The 19,233-nt window shown below is 45.1% G+C and overlaps 1 protein-coding gene across 1 annotated transcript; it reads left to right on the top strand.

Annotated features, from left to right (window-relative positions):
- Nucleotides 1–386: 386 nt before the first annotated feature.
- On the top strand, nucleotides 387–16,893 carry vps16 (VPS16 core subunit of CORVET and HOPS complexes). Its single transcript, XM_026142451.1, has 24 exons — nucleotides 387–609; nucleotides 1,084–1,172; nucleotides 1,270–1,361; nucleotides 1,440–1,568; nucleotides 1,653–1,797; nucleotides 1,887–2,002; nucleotides 2,195–2,317; nucleotides 2,406–2,461; nucleotides 2,567–2,656; nucleotides 5,448–5,619; nucleotides 5,847–5,978; nucleotides 6,075–6,202; nucleotides 6,381–6,416; nucleotides 6,496–6,604; nucleotides 6,683–6,817; nucleotides 7,309–7,417; nucleotides 7,497–7,594; nucleotides 7,681–7,785; nucleotides 7,877–7,954; nucleotides 8,036–8,122; nucleotides 8,457–8,539; nucleotides 8,703–8,799; nucleotides 16,179–16,282; nucleotides 16,357–16,893. The coding sequence occupies exons 1-24, from the start codon at nucleotides 560–562 to the stop codon at nucleotides 16,496–16,498; spliced, it is 2,505 nt and encodes an 834-aa protein (XP_025998236.1). The 5' UTR covers nucleotides 387–559; the 3' UTR covers nucleotides 16,499–16,893.
- Nucleotides 16,894–19,233: the final 2,340 nt, after the last annotated feature.

Here is a 19,233-nt window from a genome sequence, read left to right on the forward strand (position 1 = left end):
CTTGTTTATGGAACCTCACTTTTAGAGATTTTATGATCCCCCTTGTCTTCTTTATTTCTGTTCCTTGTTTTTCATTCTTTTTTTTTTTATTCTTATTTATGTTTGTATTGGTTATTCATCTTTTTATATTATTATTATGTAGATGTGTGAATATGGATGTGTATGTATGCATATGTACATGTATATATATGTGTGTGTATGTATGTATGTTTACTTTCAGTTACTGTCGATTTCATTGTGGTGTATAGGAGATGTGATTCTGTTCTGATTGATTTATTATGTCGCTTGTCTCTTTGAGATTGTCATTGTTATTGTTCTAAATAAAGTTCATATTAAAAAAAAAAAAAATACTGCAGGCTCAGCTGTAAACACAGAAGTGCCGTAGAGGGCAGCAGAGCGCCCGCGGCGTCTGCCTGAATAACTACCGAAGAAGAAGAAGAACTAGGCTGCAGTCAGCTGACCGGGCAGAGCGAGAGCTAAAGCTAACGCTACGTCCGGCCGGTGCACCGGGACTTCCTCCGGTTTGTTCCCCGGGGTACCCCCTCCTGAGAAGCGGATCATGGCGTTCATCACAGCCAGCTGGAACCCGCTGGGAGACGCCTTTTACCGGTCAGTGAGCGCCCACTGTGTCGGTCTTTCAGCTGCTAGCAGCGAGGCTAATGTTTGCTGACAGTCAGCTGACCGCAGCTCCATCCGTGTTATATACACCTGTGTTTTCTGCAGTTGTGTGATTGAGCTGTTTAAACAGAGAAATCAGCCTGTAACCTGCGCCTCTGCTTGTCATTTGACCCTGCTAAAGCTGGCTTCAGAAGCTTTTTCCCTTTAATGACGTTTCCTGAACACACACGTCACGTGAGAGGACTGACGTCCATGACGAAGTGAGCAGGAGGTTGTAGCCCATCAGAGTCAGGGTTTACTCAGGTCGGCAGGTGACATTTGTGTGCAAGTGACAGGTGAGCTTAAAGTGAGCAGAAAGTGACCGGAGGCTGGAATAGTGTTAGGCAGATAGGGGGAGGAGCCTGCGGGGGACCATGGGGAGGGGTTTGTTTACATTAATGTGTACTTTCCTGTGTACTACTGCAGTAAGACGGATCTGTATGAGATGAGCTGGAGTCTGCGTGATGGACTCAGAGACAGTCTGGTGGCTGCAGCTCCATACGGAGGCCCCATCGGTACAAACTAAATAAAACTTTATGAAACGCTGCAGTGAGATAGTTTTTTATAGTCAGATTTAAGGCTTTGACCCCTGACCTCTGTCTGACCCCTCAGCCCTGCTCAGAGAACCTCAGCGGCGTTCTCCGAGTTCTCGTCCTCAGCTGGAGATCTACTCTGCGTCAGGAGGCACCGTTGCCAGCTTCCCCGTGAGTAGCACCTGACCACACCCGAAGACAGGTTGGGTCTCTCTCTGACCCGTCTCTCTCTCTCTGTCTCCGTCTCAGTGGAAAAGTGGTCCAGTGGTCCAGCTCGGGTGGACGGTCTCTGACGAGCTACTGTGTATCCAGGAGGACGGCACGGTCCTGATCTATGACCTGTTTGGATCCTTTAAGAGACACTTCAGTATGGGACAGGTCAGCACACCTGAGTTTGTTCCTCTGAATAAATGAAGCTGCTCAGACGATGTCACTGATCAGGTGACCTCTATCTTTAAACAGGAAGTGGTCCAGAGTCAGGTGATGGAGGCCAAGGTGTTCCACTCCCCTTATGGAACAGGTATTGCCATAGTAACAAGCTCCTCCCGTTTCACCTTGGCCACCAACATCGATGACCTGAAGCTCCGGAGGTTACCTGAAGTCCCAGGTAACACCTGACTCACCTGAGATGGTGTTTTCACTGCCACAGTTAAGCCTTTCCACCCTTACCTGTCTGTCCACCTGTCTGTCCCTCAGGTCTGCAGGGAAAGCCATCCTGCTGGGTAGTCCTCACTCAGGACAGACAGACTAAAGTCCTGCTGTCCAACGGACCAGAACTCTTCATCCTGGACAACACGTCCTGCACTGTGGTGGTGAGACATGTAGAGACAGGTGAAGTCAGTAATGCTCAGTTTAAGATCGTTCTAACCAAAACCAGTCTGAGACGACGTTTGTCTGACAGTCTTCGATGGTGATGCTAATCCACAGCCAGTAATCTTCACACTCAGATTTGTCCTCATCTTTCTTTTACCTGTCTCACTGCCTACCTTTGTGTCTCTCTTCAGTGTCCTCCAGGCCTCAGTCCTCAGGACGGCAACATTGTCCACATGTCTGTGTCTTTCAGCTATAAATACCTGGCTCTCCTCACTGACAGTGGACACCTGTGGACAGGCTTGTCCACCCTACAGGTGAGCAGCTGTTCTGGCCAATCAGCTTTTCAGATATCTGTGAAGCATCACCTGTGGAATGACTCACAGGTGATGCTTCTGTATGCAGGAGAAACTGAGTGACGTCGACACCAAGAAGACCATGGCGCCCAAGCAGATGTTGTGGTATGTGTGACCTCTCGTTTACCTGTGCTCTTATTTATTCAGCTGCTCACCCGTCGAAGCTCTTCTTTTACACCCGTTTAACCTGGAGTTTACCTGTTTGCCCAGGTGTCGCAGACCAAAGAGCCAACAGCCATCTGTGGTGTTGATGTGGGACAGACTGCTCCTGGTGGTCGGGGTGTGTAATGAGACCATCCAGTATCCTTCAAACTTCACATCTGAACATGTTCAAATACACTTCAGGTGTGTTAAGGTTCTCCTTGGAGTTGTGCAAAGCAGCCGGTATTTGTATCTGTTAAGGGGGGAAAAGTATTTGTGTTTGTATTTGAGTAAAATTCAAAATAGGTTGAAAAATCAATTTTTTTCTTGTTTATGCTTCTGATTTACGTTACAGTGTAAGTATTCTTTAATTATATCCATTATAATAAATATGGATATGCAATATTGGTTGGTATTTTTCCATAAATACAGCAATGAACATTTAACAAGGAACGTCATTGAAAAGAAAATAACAAAACAGCCATTACCTCATCCATGGTTAAACCAACAATTAATAAAATATCATTGTGAACATTATGAACAGACAGAATTAAAAACAAATAATACTTCAAAGAACTGTTCTTCTGAGAGAACATCTTTCTAATGCACAGAACTAAACTTTATCAACCCCTGACTGGGAGATGTGGCAGAACAAAAGTTGTATTCTATATAATACTGTTAAACCAAAAGATGCAGCCCTGCTGTTGTCAACTGTCTGCCTAAAAACAGACACAAAGGGTTTTTTTGTGTTTTATGTTGACCATAACTCAACCATATTTCACTTTGAAGAAGATGTCTTCTGCCAACATACTCTCAGTTAAGTTTCTCCATGTAGTATTTTGTGATCACAAGCTTGTCCACATGTGAGGGCAGCAGTCTGGAGCGTTGTGGGGACAAGATACCTCTGCTTGTTGGGGCAGGTGCGATATTTCATTGCCACATGAGCCAGGGCTGCAGGGTCTGAGGTCAGTGATTCAGTGCTGTCCTCAGCTAAGTAGCTCTCAACTATCTTGCGGAGGTCATAGCACCAGATGAGGCAGATTTGGCTTTTTTGCCCGCTGGCCTCACTCTCAACTGAGGATGAGCTGGGTGCTTCAGGTACCCCAGAAATAGGGCTGTTCGATATAACGATATATATCGAATGGAGATTTATATATATGTCTATCGTTTCCTATTACGCTATTGTTTGTTTCGTGTTGTCGTAAAATAAACTGTTTACAGAAATATTTTTTCATCGTTTTGATGGTCACTGTAGTGGCTATATTATTTTCTTAAAGTTCTCTCTTTCTCTTTTATTTAATATAACCACACTACGGACGGACAAGCGCCTGTTTTTATGCGTTGTCATTAGCAACAACGTCGGTAAAACCATCACGTGCCCTCTTGTTTATTTTCTACATAAACTTTTCACAATAAAGCTCAAGATCCTCTTGAGACTTTTCAAAATAAACTGAATCACGTGAAACAGTATGCAGAGAGTTTACGGATGAGAAGCAAAAACGGCCCGTCAGGTGCTCATGCATCAGTTAAAACACTCGACTCCAGCTACACGACGCCCAGCTGGAAACACTTCACGCAAGTTGAGCTGCCCGAGATTCACAGAATTTATAGAAAATGTTACATTTTTGTGATTTATATCGTTATCGGACGATAGTGTCTTATATCGGGATATGAGATTTTGGTCATATCACACAGCCCTACCCAGAAACATCATCCGCTTGGAGTTCTGCATCCACCTCTGCAGACACATCTGCCTTGAGCCTGTCAAACTCGGATGACATGGGCAAGCTCTTAAATTGGGGATCCAGTAGGTTGGCTTTAAAGTAATGACCCAAGGAGTCATCAAAGACAGCCTGGAAGCGCTGAGCCAACTCAGACTGCAATATGGTCACCATTTTAAGTGCCTCGGTACATCCACATCCACCTTTAGGTTTTGAGAGCCTGCGCACAAGGGATGACAGAGACAGAGAACCCACATCCTCACACACAGTACCTCCCAGATCCATCTCTGCACTCATGGTAGTCAGTGGTCGTCTCTGCTCCAACAGTCACTGGAGCATGTGAAAGGAGGACTTCCACCTGGTTGACACATCATGCACCAATGTGTTCTTGGGAAGGCCAAGCTCTTTCTGGAATGCCAACGAGCTTGGTAGTTGGTATGGAGGTGCAACCACTTCGCGAAGCTTGCAAAAAACTTTTATTCTCCACTACTAAGTTGGGCATCAGGTCAAGGCAAATAATTTCTCCCACTGTGTTTGTTATTTGTAGTGGGTGGATGGGTGTATAAGCCTGTTTTGCATTAAATGCATCTAATATAGGTGATTGAAACTGACTTGCAGGGGCAGAACATGGCTGTGATGATGATTTGGTGCTGTTGGAGAGGTTGGCACACAGTACCAGGAGAGGATGCTTTAAGTGCATGTGATTATGCATAACAGATGTTGACAGATGTTTGATATCTCTGCCTTTGATGTGACTTTTGCACACATTACTTGTAACTTTGGTTTTATCTGCAGCACTGACTGTAAAATGTTTCCACACAGAACTTGAGCAAGGTTTTTGGCTACTGGAGGACACTGTGTGTCACTCACCTCTTTACACGTTACTCACTCACTCGTGCCCTGCGTTCTCATGAGGAAACGCAGCTTTTTGATATAAAGTTTTTCTCGTTCCCAAATACAAATATTTTTAAGTATTTGTTCAAAATAAGTATTCGTGAAAAACATGTTATTTGTGCCTTTCTGAATACCGTATTTGGGTTCGGCTCCACCCCTAGTTCTCCTGGAGCTCGCTCAAAAAAGTTCTCTTAGAGCTCATTTAGGTTCCGCTGGAGCTCCTTCTGGGTTTCTTGTTATAGCTGGTCATTTATAAACAAAGAATCATGTTCCGTGTTCGAGGATGTCCTCGTGAGTCATTCTCTGGTGGTTTGACCCTTGACCCCGGCCTTCAGGTATCCCATTGAGGATCCATGTGTTTTGGTGGGAGAGATGGATGGAGTTCGAATAATCAGCTCGTCCAATCAGGAGCTGCTGCAGGAGGTTCCTCTGGTCTGTCAGGACATCTTCAAGATCGCCTCCATGGCGCCTGGAGCTCTGCTGTTGGAGGCCCACCGGGAGTACGAGGTACATCATTCAGTACCACATTAGTACTACAATACTGTCCCATTAACACTGTAATACTGCCACAGTACAACATCAGTACTTGTAAGTCCACTTCATTACATCACCTTAATACTGTCATTCACTGATGTCCATGTACACATGTAGTACGGGTACACATGTAGTACGGGTACACATGTAGCACGGGTACAGGTCTGTCAGGCCTGACATGTGTTTTTCTGTCTTTGCAGAAATCGAGTCAGAAGGCGGACGAGTACCTGCGGGAGATCAAGGAGCAGAGCATGCTGGGAGAAGCAGTCAGACAGTGCGTGGAGGCGGCAGGTCACGAGTATGACACCAACACCCAGAAATCCTTGATGAGGGTGAGAGCGTCCGTATGATCTGTTTTAGCATGTCAGGGTAATGCGACCTGCCCTGTACTATGACCTGTCCCTGTAATGTGGCGTGTCTCCCTCCAGGCGGCGTCCTTTGGGAAGTGCTTCCTCACAGACTTCAGTCCGGATCAGTTTGTGACGACCTGCAGGGAGCTGCGAGTGCTGAACGCCGTCAGAGACAGCAGCGTAGGGCTGCCACTCACGCACACTCAGTATCCTCTCAGTCTGCACAGGTGCATCATGGGAGATGCAGTGTGTGGTAACGTCTCACTTTGTTCAGAGTCAGGGGCTGCATCCCTCGTCACGCCGCTGTGACCCATTCTTAGCTTTAGGATTCAGCTCAGACGGGTGTGTTACCATGGTGATGAATTCCTTGACCTCTGACCTCAGATTCAAACAGCTGACTCTACAGGTGCTGATTGACAGGTGAGTGAACTCATCGAAATGTCTCTGAGATCTCATGTTACCCCTCCACCTCTCACTCACCTGTCTTTCTCTCTCTTAGGTTGGTGTATCGGCAGTTTTACCCATTAGCCATCGAAGTCTGTCGTTACCTGAAGATCCCTGATTATCAGGGAGTCAGCCGAGTCCTCAAACACTGGGCGTCATGCAAGGTAACTGTCTCACACCTCGCCCACCTGAGACTGTTTTCACATGACTGATTGGTGTGACGTGTTTGCATACGTGTCCAGGTGCAGCAGAAGGACCTAACAGACGATGCCATAGCACGAGCAGTGTGTATGAAAGTGGGAGACTCACCTGGGGTTTCGTACTCGGACATCGCAGCTAAAGCTTATGAATGTGGACGAGCAGAGCTCGCCATCAAGGTGAATTCTACAGAGGTTTGGAGGGTTAATTTCCATAGTATGTTTCAGTGGTTCAGGCCGGAGTCTTTCTGTGTGGAGTTTGCATTTTCCCCCCCTGTTTGCGTGGGTTCCCTCCGGGTACTCCGGCTTCCTCCCACCGTCCAAAGACATGCAACTTGTGGGGATAGGTTAATTGGATAATCCAAATTGCCCATAGGTGTGAATGTGATCGCGAATGGTTGTCTGTCCCTGTGTGTTAGCCCTGCGACAGACTGGCGACCTGTCCAGGGTGGACCCCGCCTCTCGCCCTATGAGAGCTGGGATAGGCTCCAGCGCCCCACGCGATCCTGAAAAGGATAAGTAGATGGATGGATGGTTCAGTGGTTTTTGGACAGATTTGGAGCCAGGTTTCAGCTGGATGGTCACTGCCCATCTGCTATATTCAGCAGGGATATTGATATTGAGTGTGGTCGAGTGTTTTTCAGTATTTGTCCCTGTGTGTCTCTATGAAGCTCCTGGACTTCGAGGCTCGGTCTGGAGAGCAGGTTCCTCTGCTGCTGAAGATGAAGAGGAGTCAGCTGGCTCTCAGTAAAGCTGTAGAGAGCGGAGATACCGACTTGGGTGAGTGTTTCAGCCCCACACCTTATGTGTTTGCCAGATGGATGATGTCACACTGACAGTTGGCTGTGTGTGTTGTCAGTGTACACAGTGGTGTCGTACCTGAAGAACGAGATGAACAGAGGAGATTTCTTCATGACTCTGAGGAACCAGCCGGTCGCTCTCAGCCTTTACAGACAGGTGCACCCAACTTCACCACTACCGCTCTCCTCCTCCTGGTTTACATTTGGTAATGTGTGTCTTTGTTTCCATTTGTTTGCTGTCAGTTCTGTAAGCTGCAGGAGCAGGAAACTCTGAAGGACCTGTATAACCAGGACGATGACCACCAGGAACTGGCCAACTATTACGTCACTGCAAGCTACAGGGAAAAGGTAAGGACTGCTAACCGTCACGCCCAGCAGAGATTAGACTCGTCCATCATCACTGTAATCACCTGTCTGCTGTTCACCTGTCCATCTGCAGAGGTTGGAGGGCCGGCTGTCTCTTCTGCAGAGTGCTGTCGATGAGTACAACAAGGCCAAGAATGAGTTTGCAGTAAAGGTAACAAACGAACAATAAGACGTGTTTGCAGGTGTGTGTTTGTACCTGATGCTCAGGTGTGTTTCACTGATTGGTCTGCAGACCACAGAGGACGAGATGCGTCTGCTCCGTTTTCAGCGCAAACTGGACGATGAGAAAGGGGCGGGGCTTCTTGGACTGTCCCTACAGGTAACTACAAGGGGCGGGGCTCCCTGGCCAGCTGACGTTTCCCTCTACCAGTTACCTCCACCTGCATGCTCTGTGTTCTCAGTCTCCATCACCTGGCAGTACTCCAGGTTACTTTAAAGAGGCCAGTGTGGTCGCTCCGCTTTAAAGTGCTCCTCCTCAGATCATTACAGACCCAGACTTCCTCCATGTAACTTCTAAGTTCTGGGACAGCCAATCAGATTGGCCAAATCCGCGGTTTGATTTAAGCAACTGATGAAAACTTGTTTCTGCTGATTGTGACCATAGTTACATCTGCTGTGTGTGTGTGTGCTGTGATGTCACTTGCTGTTTGCAGGTGACCATGGAGACGCTGTTGTCATTAGGACTCCACAAACAGGCAGAGCAGCTTTACAAAGACTTCAGAGTACCTGACAAAAGGTGTGTCACTGAGGCTGCGCTGTTATTGGCTCTGTCTTTTACTACAGTCTTTCCTGTCTGTCCCTCTCGCCTGTTTGCCTCTCTCGCCTGTTTGCCTCTCTCGCCTGTTTGCCTCTCTCACCTGTTTGCCTCTCTCACCTGTTTGCCTCTCTCACCTGTGCAGGTATTGGTGGTTGAAGTTGAAGTCTCTGGCGGAGAAGGAGGAGTGGGATGAGTTAGAGAAGTTCTCAAAGAGTAAGAAGTCTCCCATTGGCTACCTGGTAAGGAGAAGCCCCACCCCCTCTGTTATGTTGCATTAACTACAGGGTGGGCCATTTATATGGATACACCGTAATAACATGGGAATGGTTGGTGATATGAAAGTCATGTTTGTGGTACATTAGTATATGTGAGGGGGCAAACTCCTCAAGATGGGTGGTGACCATGGTGACCGTTTAGAAGTCGGCCATCTTGGATACAACTTGTTTTTTCAATAGGAAGAGGGCCATGTGACACATCAAACTTATTGGTCACAAGAAAAACAATGGTGTGCTTGGTTTCAACGTAACTTTGTTCTTTCATGAGTTATTTACAAGTTTCTGACCACTTATAAAATGTGTTCAATGGTGCTGCCCATTGTGTTGGATTGTCAATGCAACCCTCTTCTCCCACTCTTCACACACTGATAGCAACACCGCAGGAGAAATGCACGACCAATCCACTTTCCAGGAAACTGTTCATCTAGGAATGCTCGGACCTGGCACCCATAATGTGGTGGTGCACCATCTTGCTGGAAAAGCTCAGGGAACGTGCCAGCTTCAGTGCATAAAGAGAGAAACACATAATCATGTAGCAATTTCAAATATCCAGTGGCCTTGAGGTTTCCATTGATGAAGAATGGACCCACTGTCGTTGTACCCCATTGTTACGTTTCGGTGTTGTCAGTGTGTTGTTTTTGGCGTGACTGTTATGTGTTTCCTGTTTTACTTTGAAAGTCTGTGTTATCTTAGTCTTTTCATTTTACGTTTCCCTGTCTCGTCAGTTCTGAGTTGCCCCAGCTGTGTTTCCCTCTTGTTGTCCATTTTCCTGATTGCTCCCTCTAGGTATTTAAACCCTGTGTTTCAGTGTGTCATGGTCGCGATCTCCCCCGTGTTGTAAATAGTTTGGTGTTTTGTTGTAAATAAATAGTTTGTTGTAAATAGATTTGTCGATACTTTCGTTTCGGGATTTTGGTGGTGAGCTTTAGTGGGGTTTTTTTTGTGTGTGTGTTTTTTTTTCTTTATTTTTACTTTTTTCGTGTTGCACTCCGGTTGCCTAGGCCGGGGTGTAACATGTGGGGGCTCGTCCGGGATTGCCTTCGCTGGGGGGTCCGGGGACCGCCCCAGCCTTTGTCGTCGCTGGAGGGTCCGTGGGACCGCTCCAGCCTTCATCCGCCTTCGCTGGAGGGTCCGTGGGACTGCTCCAGCCTTCATCCGCCTTCGCTGGAGGGTCCGAGGGACCGCTCCAGCCTTCGTCGTCTGCTGGAGGGTCAGTGGGACCGCTCCAGCCTTCATCATCTTCGTCTGCCTTCGCTTCAGCTGTCCGTCTCCGCTGGAGGGTCCGAGGGACCGCTCCAGCCTTCATCAGCTTCGTCTGCCTTCGCTGAGGGGAGGGTCCGTGGGACCGCCCCAGCCTTTGTCGTCGCTGGAGGGTCCGTGGGACCGCTCCAGCCTTCATCCGCCTTCACTGGAGGGTCCGTGGGACCGCTCCAGCCTTCATCCGCCTTCGCTGGAGGGTCCGAGGGACCGCTCCAGCCTTCGTCGTCTGCTGGAGGGTCAGTGGGACCGCTCCAGCCTTCATCAGCTTCGTCTGCCTTCGCTGAGGGGAGGGTCCGTGGGACCGCCCCAGCCTTTGTCGTCGCTGGAGGGTCCGTGGTACCACACCAAACCATCACTTTTGTTGGTCCAGCAGTCTTGGAGGGATCCATCCAATGTGGGTTAGTGTCAGACCAATAGCGGTGGTTTTGTTTGTTAACTTCACCATTCACATAAAAGTGAATAGAAAGAGTGAAAATCTTTTGCATGAACTGAGGGTCCTGTTCCAATTTTTGTTTTGCCCATTCTGCAAATTCTGTGCGCCGATCTGGGTCATCCTCGCTGAGATGCTGCAGTAGCTGGAGTTTGTAAGGGTGCCATTTGTGAGTAGCTAATATCCGCCGAAGGGATGTTCGACTAATGCCACTCTCCAGTGACATGCGGCGAGTGCTACGCTGTGGGCTCTTGCTGAATGAAGCTAGGACAGCCACTGATGTTTCTTCATTAGTGACAGTTTTCTTGCGTCCACATTTTGGCAAATTCAACACTGAACCAGTTTCACGAAACTTAGCAAGCAGTTTGCTAACTTTAGCATGGGAGATGGGTGGTCTCGTAGGGTGTCTTGCGTTGAAATCTGCTGCAATGACCTGGTTACTGCGTTCATCAGATATTAACACAATTTCGATCCACTCCTCACGTGTTAACCTCTTCGACATGTCAATGGCTGTGAACAAAGAGAAACTTGTAAATACTGTAACTCATGAAAGAATAAAGTTACATTGAAACCAAGCACACCATTGTTATACTTGTGACATTACCAATAGGGCTGCCATGACTAATCGACTAGTCACGATTACGTCGACTATCAAAATCGTCGACGACTGATTTGTAGTCGACGTGTCGTATGAAGCTTTGTAAGATCCCAACAGATGCAGGAATAAGTAGTAGGATTTAAGAGTGTAATAACGGACTGAAACAGAAGATGGCAGCACTTCATGTACAAGGATGCCAGCTGCCGTTAAACCCCGAAGAAGAAGAAGAAGAAGCTCTGTCCCAGAATTTATTTATAGCTTAGTTTCCAACAATGGCGGCAGCTAGAGGGCATCCACACTATTGAGTTCCTGTTTCTCTTTAAACTTTATTCTTATAGTTGCTCCACGTTTTTCGGCACTTAACTACTCCCTCAGTTTTCAGCCGATTTTCTCCGTTCAAACGCTAAACTGTTCTGCTATTTCTGCTAATTCCAGCTATATCTTTTGGTGTTTATTGCTATTATACTTTTTAAAATATTCCCATTTTTTCCTTTTTTTTGTCCCATTGAAATGAATGGAAAACTTCCACAATTCTGCTAAAACTTGCTTGTTTTTCAAACTTAACTACTTCCTCATACTTTCACCTAGAAACTCCATTCAAACTTTAAAACGTTCTCAAATGATTGGGCTTTTTGTGTGTGATTCAGCTTTTTCATATCTGTTACCTTTTTCATTTAATGCCTCTTTAAGTTTTCAGTTGCAGCTTTGTGATTTTTCAGAAAATATACAGTGGGGCAAAAAAAGTATTTAGTCAGCCACCGACTGTGCAAGTTCCCCCACCTAAAATGATGACAGAGGTCAGTAATTTGCACCAGAGGCACACTTCAACTGTGAGAGACAGAATGTGAAAAAAAAATGCATGAATCCACATGGTAGGATTTGTAAAGAATTTATTCGTAAATCAGGGTGGAAAATAAGTATTTGGTCAATAACAAAAATACAACTCAATACTTTGTAACATAACCTTTGTTGGCAATAACAGAGGTCAAACGTTTACTATAGGTCTTTACCAGGTTTGCACACACAGTAGCTGATATTTTGGCCCATTCCTCCATGCAGATCTTCTCGAGAGCAGTGATGTTTTGGGGCTGTCGCCGAGCAACACGGACTTTCAACTCCCGCCACAGATTTTCTATGGGGTTGAGGTCTGGAGACTGGCTAGGCCACTCCAGGACTTTCAAATGCTTCTTACGGAGCCACTCCTTTGTTGCCCGGGCGGTGTGTTTTGGATCATTGTCATGTTGGAAGACCCAGCCTCGTTTCATCTTCAAAGTTCTCACTGATGGAAGGAGGTTTTGGCTCAAAATCTCACGATACATGGCCCCATTCATTCTGTCCTTAACACGGATCAGTCGTCCTGTCCCCTTGGCAGAAAAACAGCCCCATAGCATGATGTTTCCACCCCCATGCTTCACAGTAGGTATGGTGTTCTTGGGATGCAACTCTGTATTCTTCTTCCTCCAAACACGACGAGTTGAGTTTATACCAAAAAGTTCTACTTTGGTTTCATCTGACCACATGACATTCTCCCAGTCCTCTGCTGTATCATCCATGTGCTCTCTGGCAAACTTCAGACGGGCCTGGACATGCACTGGCTTCAGCAGCGGAACACGTCTGGCACTGCGGGATTTGATTCCCTGCCGTTGTAGTGTGTTACTGATGGTGACCTTTGTTACTTTGGTCCCAGCTCTCTGCAGGTCATTCACCAGGTCCCCCTGTGTGGTTCTGGGATCTTTGCTCACCGTTCTCATGATCATTTTGACCCCACGGGATGAGATCTTGCGTGGAGCCCCAGATCGAGGGAGATTATCAGTGGTCTTGTATGTCTTCCATTTTCTGATGATTGCTCCCACAGTTGGTTTTTTCACACCAAGCTGCTTGCCTATTGTAGATTCACTCTTCCCAGTCTGGTGCAGGTCTACAATACTTTTCCTGGTGTCCTTCGAAAGCTCTTTGGTCTTGGCCATGGCGGAGTTTGGAGTCTGACTGTTTGAGGCTGTGGACAGGTGTCTTTTATACAGATGATGAGTTCAAACAGGTGCCATTCATACAGGTAACGAGTGAGGGACAGAAAAGCTTCTTACAGAAGACGTTACAGGTCTGTGAGAGCCAGAGATTTTCCTTGTTTGAGGTGACCAAATACTTATTTTCCACCCTAATTTACGAATAAATTCTTTACAAATCCGACCATGTGAATTCATGGATTTTTTTTTTCACATTCTGTCTCTCACAGTTGAAGTGCACCTCTGGTGCAAATTACTGAGCTCTGTCATCATTTTAAGTGGGGGAACTTGCACAATCGGTGGCTGACTAAATACTTTTTTGCCCCACTGTATGCGTTGTTATGGTTGCTATGCAATTAACTCAGAGTGAGAGCTGGTGCTTTCTGAAGTTTCTCTTCATGTCCAAACAACTTCTTGCTACTCGCTCAATTTCCACTCAACTTCCACAAATTATACATCAAAACGTAGGTATTTTTGCTGGCTTTAAGACAGTGTCACTATAATTATCGTGCGAGTTACGGTTTTTTCACAATTTGCCTCGAAGTGACACAAGATCTAAAAACTCCCCATTCAAAGTCTATGGGAAGGTTGTGAAACTCAGAGCTCAAATACTGAAACTGAAGGCATTTTCAAATCATCATATCTCCTTAATGAAGCGAAATTAAGACATGAGGCTTGTCCCCGTATATCTTCAGACACTCCTGACGCTCACAATTCAAGAATTATTTTCTCACCTCTTACCGTTCTGATGAGTTAGACTTGTTTGAGGGTAGGAAATCTGTCCTCCTCTCAGTTTTCCAACTCCGAAAATGAAGCCATTTCTTCTCTCGTCATATCTTCCCGACGGAGTTACAAAGAGCTATGAAAATCGCAGTCAAAGTTCACCAAAGTCCGCTGATTCACCCAGTGCAAGAATTTTGCTTCTATCCCACCTAGTTTTTGAGTTACACGACGTTTTGTAACTCCAAAAAACTGCGTTTTTCGCCTCTGAGCGCGATCTAATTCTGGCTGCTCATCACCCTGTTTTCCAGGCGCCCGCTCTCTTTCCCAGTGGCGCAGTTGGTAATAAAACGGATCTGAAGATCAAAGGTCGTGGGTTCAATTCCACCTTGTCCACATGTTTTCTTCCACTACAAATTAATACAGTATCACAGACCAGTAACTCATATTGATAATTTATTACAATTAAGCAAAGTTTTATGATTTTAGCAGCTTTTCTAATATGGACCTTAGATTCTTGTTAACAGTCCATGGCAGAAATGCATACAAGTACACAGCCTGCTGAAGCACACAGAAGCAGTACCTCTGATTGGTGGACTGAAATTGAGCAGAACCAGGTTGTTGTGCCTCTTTTCACCAGAAAGTTCAATGTTTTCTCAGCCTCTTCTGCTGTTTTTAATAAGAATTTTAAGCTTTTTCACCTGTTTTCAGTTATATGAGAACCAGTTTGGCTCAGTGAGATGAGTATGAGATGAAATTCTGCTGATTTACCTCTTTTCTGCCAAATCTTCAATCATTTCACCTCTTATCAGCATAATTCTCAGCAGCTTCTGCTCTTTTCAGCAGAATTCTGATCATTCACCTCTTTTCAGCAGAATTTTCACCTCTTTTCTGCCCAAATTCTGCTCATTCACCTCTTCTGCAAAATTTTCAGCCTTTTCACCTCTTATTATCACAAATCTCAGCTGTCTTCAGAAAAAAATTCTTTTGAGCAGAAATTCTGCTGATTCATCTCTTTTCAGCGCAACTTTCTGCTTCTTTACCTCTTATCAGCAGAAATTCTGCTGATTCACCTCTTTTCTGCAAAATTTTCAGCCTTTTCACCTCTTATCAGCACAATTCGCAGCAGCGTCTGCTCATTTCAGCAGAATTGTCAGTCTCTCCAACTATTCTTTGCAAGAATGAGTTTGGCTCAGTGAGCTAAATAGCTGCCCTTAGACCACAAGGGCCAGGTTCAAATCCTGCTCAGGGCAACGTTTTTTTTTCTTCAACTTTATACTTTTTCAGCTTTTTTCAGCAGACATCTTCAGCGTTAAGGCATCCACACAGCATTTTCGCAGGAAATGCAAATTTTTCTAGTATTACTCTTTTATTTTGTGACCCAGAAAGAATAATAAGTTTTACATATTTTCAGGTGAGAATGTAGCTGTGTAAACCTCAAATATCTGCTCAGTTTATCAAGACACCACATATTTTCAAAAGTGCTCTGACGTTTTCGGAGACGTCTGTTTCCCACCCGCACGATAGCTAGCCGGGGGCAAGGCTCACTAGAGCCGGTGAGAACACCGGACTCCCGGCAAATCGTTTTCAAACCCACCGCCGTCTTTCGCTACTCAGGTTAAACATGATATATAAGTTACTTAGATAACTTAAAAATGTTATTGTTTGTTTTTTTCAGTATTGTATTGTTCCTGAGTAAATCGGTTTGGCTGAGATTAAAGTTATAGTTTTTACACAACTGAATAAACGTCAAGCAGACAGCTGATTATCAGAAGTGTGAGATGCTCGAGAATTTACTCCGGTGTCCTGTTGTATTTTAGATGGCAAGTTTATTAAACTTCACTGAAACAATCTCCAAATTTCATTAAACTTTAATAAACTATCATCTTGTCTTTATTTTTAGTTAGCACATACCTTAAACACTTAAAGCTGTAAGCTAGTGATAGTTATATAAGAGCAGATGCATGCTGGTGCAATAAGCTGTACGTTGTACGTCCAATGGATGATGATCTGATTAGTCGACTAATCGCAAAAATAATCGGTGACTAGTCGACTATCAAAATAATCATTTGTGGCAGCCCTAATTACCAATAAGTTTGATGTGTCACATGGCCCTCTTCCTATTAAAAAAAACAAGTTGTATCCAAGATGGACAACTTCTAAATGGCCACCATGGTCACCACCAATCTTGAGGAGTTTGCCCCTCACATATACTAATGTGCCACAAACACGACTTTAATATCACCAACCATTCCCATGTTATTACGGTGTATCCATATAAATGGCCCACCCTGTACATTTCCCATGAGTCTTAGCGGGATCTCTTCTTCAGGCGTTTGTTGAAGTTTGCATCAAGTGTAACAACAAGTACGAGGCCAAGAAGTACGTTTCCAAGGTGACGCCTGAGCAGAAGGTGAAGGCCCACCTGGCCGTCGGGTAAGACACCTCTGTGACATCATCACACAGCACAGGTGGGAGCACTCATGTAACTCCTCCTCTATTCCCGACAGTGACCTGGAGGGGGCTGCGGATGCTGCCATTGAGCGCAGGAATGAAGCTGAGATTGGGGCAGTCCTCTCCAGATGCTCCGCCTCCAACAGCCTGGTGATCGAGCGGCTGAACCGAGCTCGGGCCGCCATTGCCAAAAAGTGAGCTTCCACTCTTGAGCATGACGTTGGTGGGAGCCAGCTGCTGTTACTGATCAGAGACTGTGATTGATTACTGATCAACTGATGCTTTCTTCTTCCCTTCAATTAAAAGCTTTGACTCTATTCACACTCGAGCGCCACACCTGGACAGAAGCACTTCCTGCTGCTGTCCCTTCACAATAAAAGCTTCAGTGTGTAGCATGGCCGGTGTTATATTGTGAAAGAGGACAGTAAGTGTCCAAGCTGACCGCATGTGTCACTTTGTATGATTTTAAATGTTGTTAGTCGATCAATAAACATGAAAATCACAGGGTGCAGTTCTCAGTCTGACCACCGGGAGGTGACAGAAATATAAAAAGCCTCTTTGTTCTGTAAATAAAATCCTTTTCTATTAGTGCCCACTTGGATCAACTCTCCATGGTTTTCAGGATTTTCCATTAGATCATAGTACTTGGTAGCCGTGTTGTACCAAGTGTTCCTGAGTCTGAAGAAAAGCCACAGACCGAGCTGCAGGTATGTTGTTTCCTCCACGTCCACTTTTGTGGTAGTGTTCGTTTCGCATGCTACATACATTATGAGATACTGGACTGTAATGAAAACCAGTCGACCCGAGTATATATCAATGGGAAAAGGGACTTAAAAACAAGTTTGTAAACGAGTTGATTCTGTTCGTCTGGACGCAGCCTTTTCAGAAATGTCTGCCAACCTCACAGCACCTTGGTCATTCAGTGGGCTCTGTCGTGTTGGCGCCGTGCAGCCCCATGCATGGGGTGATTCGCGCTAACTCGCTAATGGAGATTTGCCGCTTTAATGCGGTTACGGCGTTAACGTCATATTAACGAAGACAGCACGTGTGTGTGTGTGTGTGTGTGTGTGTGTGTGTGTGTGTGTGTATATGTACAGTATTAGATTTCATTTTTCTACTACTGTAACTGTGGCTTAGCAAGCTTTCTTAGTGTTCTTTTAAACTCTGTCATAACAATTAGTTATACTGAAAACTATTTTAAAATTAGGCTAATAGGGAAACCACATGGTATTGTTTAAGTCAGTGGTTCCTAAACTTTTTTTGCTAGGCCCCCCTTTGTTTTACAAGAAAAATGTTCCCCCCCCCCCCCTGCACAAACACATCCTCCAACCACACACGCCCATATTTTGTTTTCAAACTCCATTGCGGTTTATTTCACACCTCAAACCTTTAGTAAACAATTAAACAAGTAACAGTAATCTGCAATAAATTAAAGGTAGTAATAAAATACATTACTAACTCTCTTACGCCATGTCCACACCTACACGGGTATTTTTGAAAACTCAGCTGTTTCTATGCGTTGGGCATTTCGTTCACACGTAAACTGCGTTTCGAATCACCTCCAAATGAAGATTTTTTTAAAAACTCCTTTCTTGCGTTTACGTGTTGAAGAGGAAGTTCATAATGCAACGTCAAAGGTATGTGCCTTTTTTCACGTCACGTTGTGCGCCATGTTATTGTTTATGAGATGAATTGCAGAATGGCAGATAGAGACGAAATACTGTTAATCTGACTGTCTTCAGGTTTTACACACTTGCATATACACACGCAGTTACTGCCCCTCCATTTAGAAATGCAGAGGCGTCATGGTGTGATTATTTTACATGTAGCTGGGGTTTTTTTTTCCTGTGAAATAATATTCAACATTGCTATCAATAAATTTTTCAAAAAATGCCTCTCTGAACTTCCGGGTAGGCTATGAGAGGGTGAAGACGCGTGTGTCAGTGGCTCTTCCACCTGACTTGTTGAAATTGTGATAATCATCAAAGTAACACATCTTTTTCTTAAAAAGCAATATAGGGAGTGCAGAATTATTAGGCAAGTTGTATTTTTGAGGAATAATTTTATTATTGAACAACAACCATGTTCTCAATGAACCCAAAAAACTCATTAATATCAAAGCTGAATGTTTTTGGAAGTAGTTTTTAGTTTGTTTTTAGTTTTAGCTATTTTAGGGGGATATCTGTGTGTGCAGGTGACTATTACTGTGCATAATTATTAGGCAACTTAACAAAAAACAAATATATACCCATTTCAATTATTTATTTTTACCAGTGACACCAATATAACATCTCCACATTCACAAATACACATTTCTGACATTCCAAAACAAAAACAAATCAGCGACCAATATAGCCACCTTTCTTTGCAAGGACACTCAAAAGCCTGCCATCCATGGATTCTGTCAGTGTTTTGATCTGTTCACCATCAACATTGCGTGCAGCAGCAATCACAGCCTCCCAGACACTGTTCAGAGAGGTGTACTGTTTTCCCTCCTTGTAAATCTCACATTTGATGATGGACCACATGTTCTCAATGGGGTTCAGGTCAGGTGAACAAGGAGGCCATGTCATTAGTTTTTCTTCTTTTATACCCTTTCTTGCAGCCACGCTGTGGAGTACTTGGACGCGTGTGATGGAGCATTGTCCTGCATGAAAATCATGTTTTTCTTGAAGGATGCAGACTTCTTCCTGTACCACTGCTTGAAGAAGGTGTCTTCCAGAAACTGGCAGTAGGACTGGGAGTTGAGCTTGACTCCATCCTCAACCCGAAAAGGCCCCACAAGCTCATCTTTGATGATACCAGCCCAAACCAGTACTCCACCTCCACCTTGCTGGCGTCTGAGTCGGACTGGAGCTCTCAGCCCTTTACCAATCCAGCCACGGGCCCATCCATCTGGCCCATCAAGACTCACTCTCATTTCATCAGTCCAT

The sequence above is a fragment of the Astatotilapia calliptera genome, chromosome 15 (assembly GCF_900246225.1).
Source record: "Astatotilapia calliptera chromosome 15, fAstCal1.2, whole genome shotgun sequence".
NCBI lineage: Eukaryota > Metazoa > Chordata > Actinopteri > Cichliformes > Cichlidae > Astatotilapia > Astatotilapia calliptera.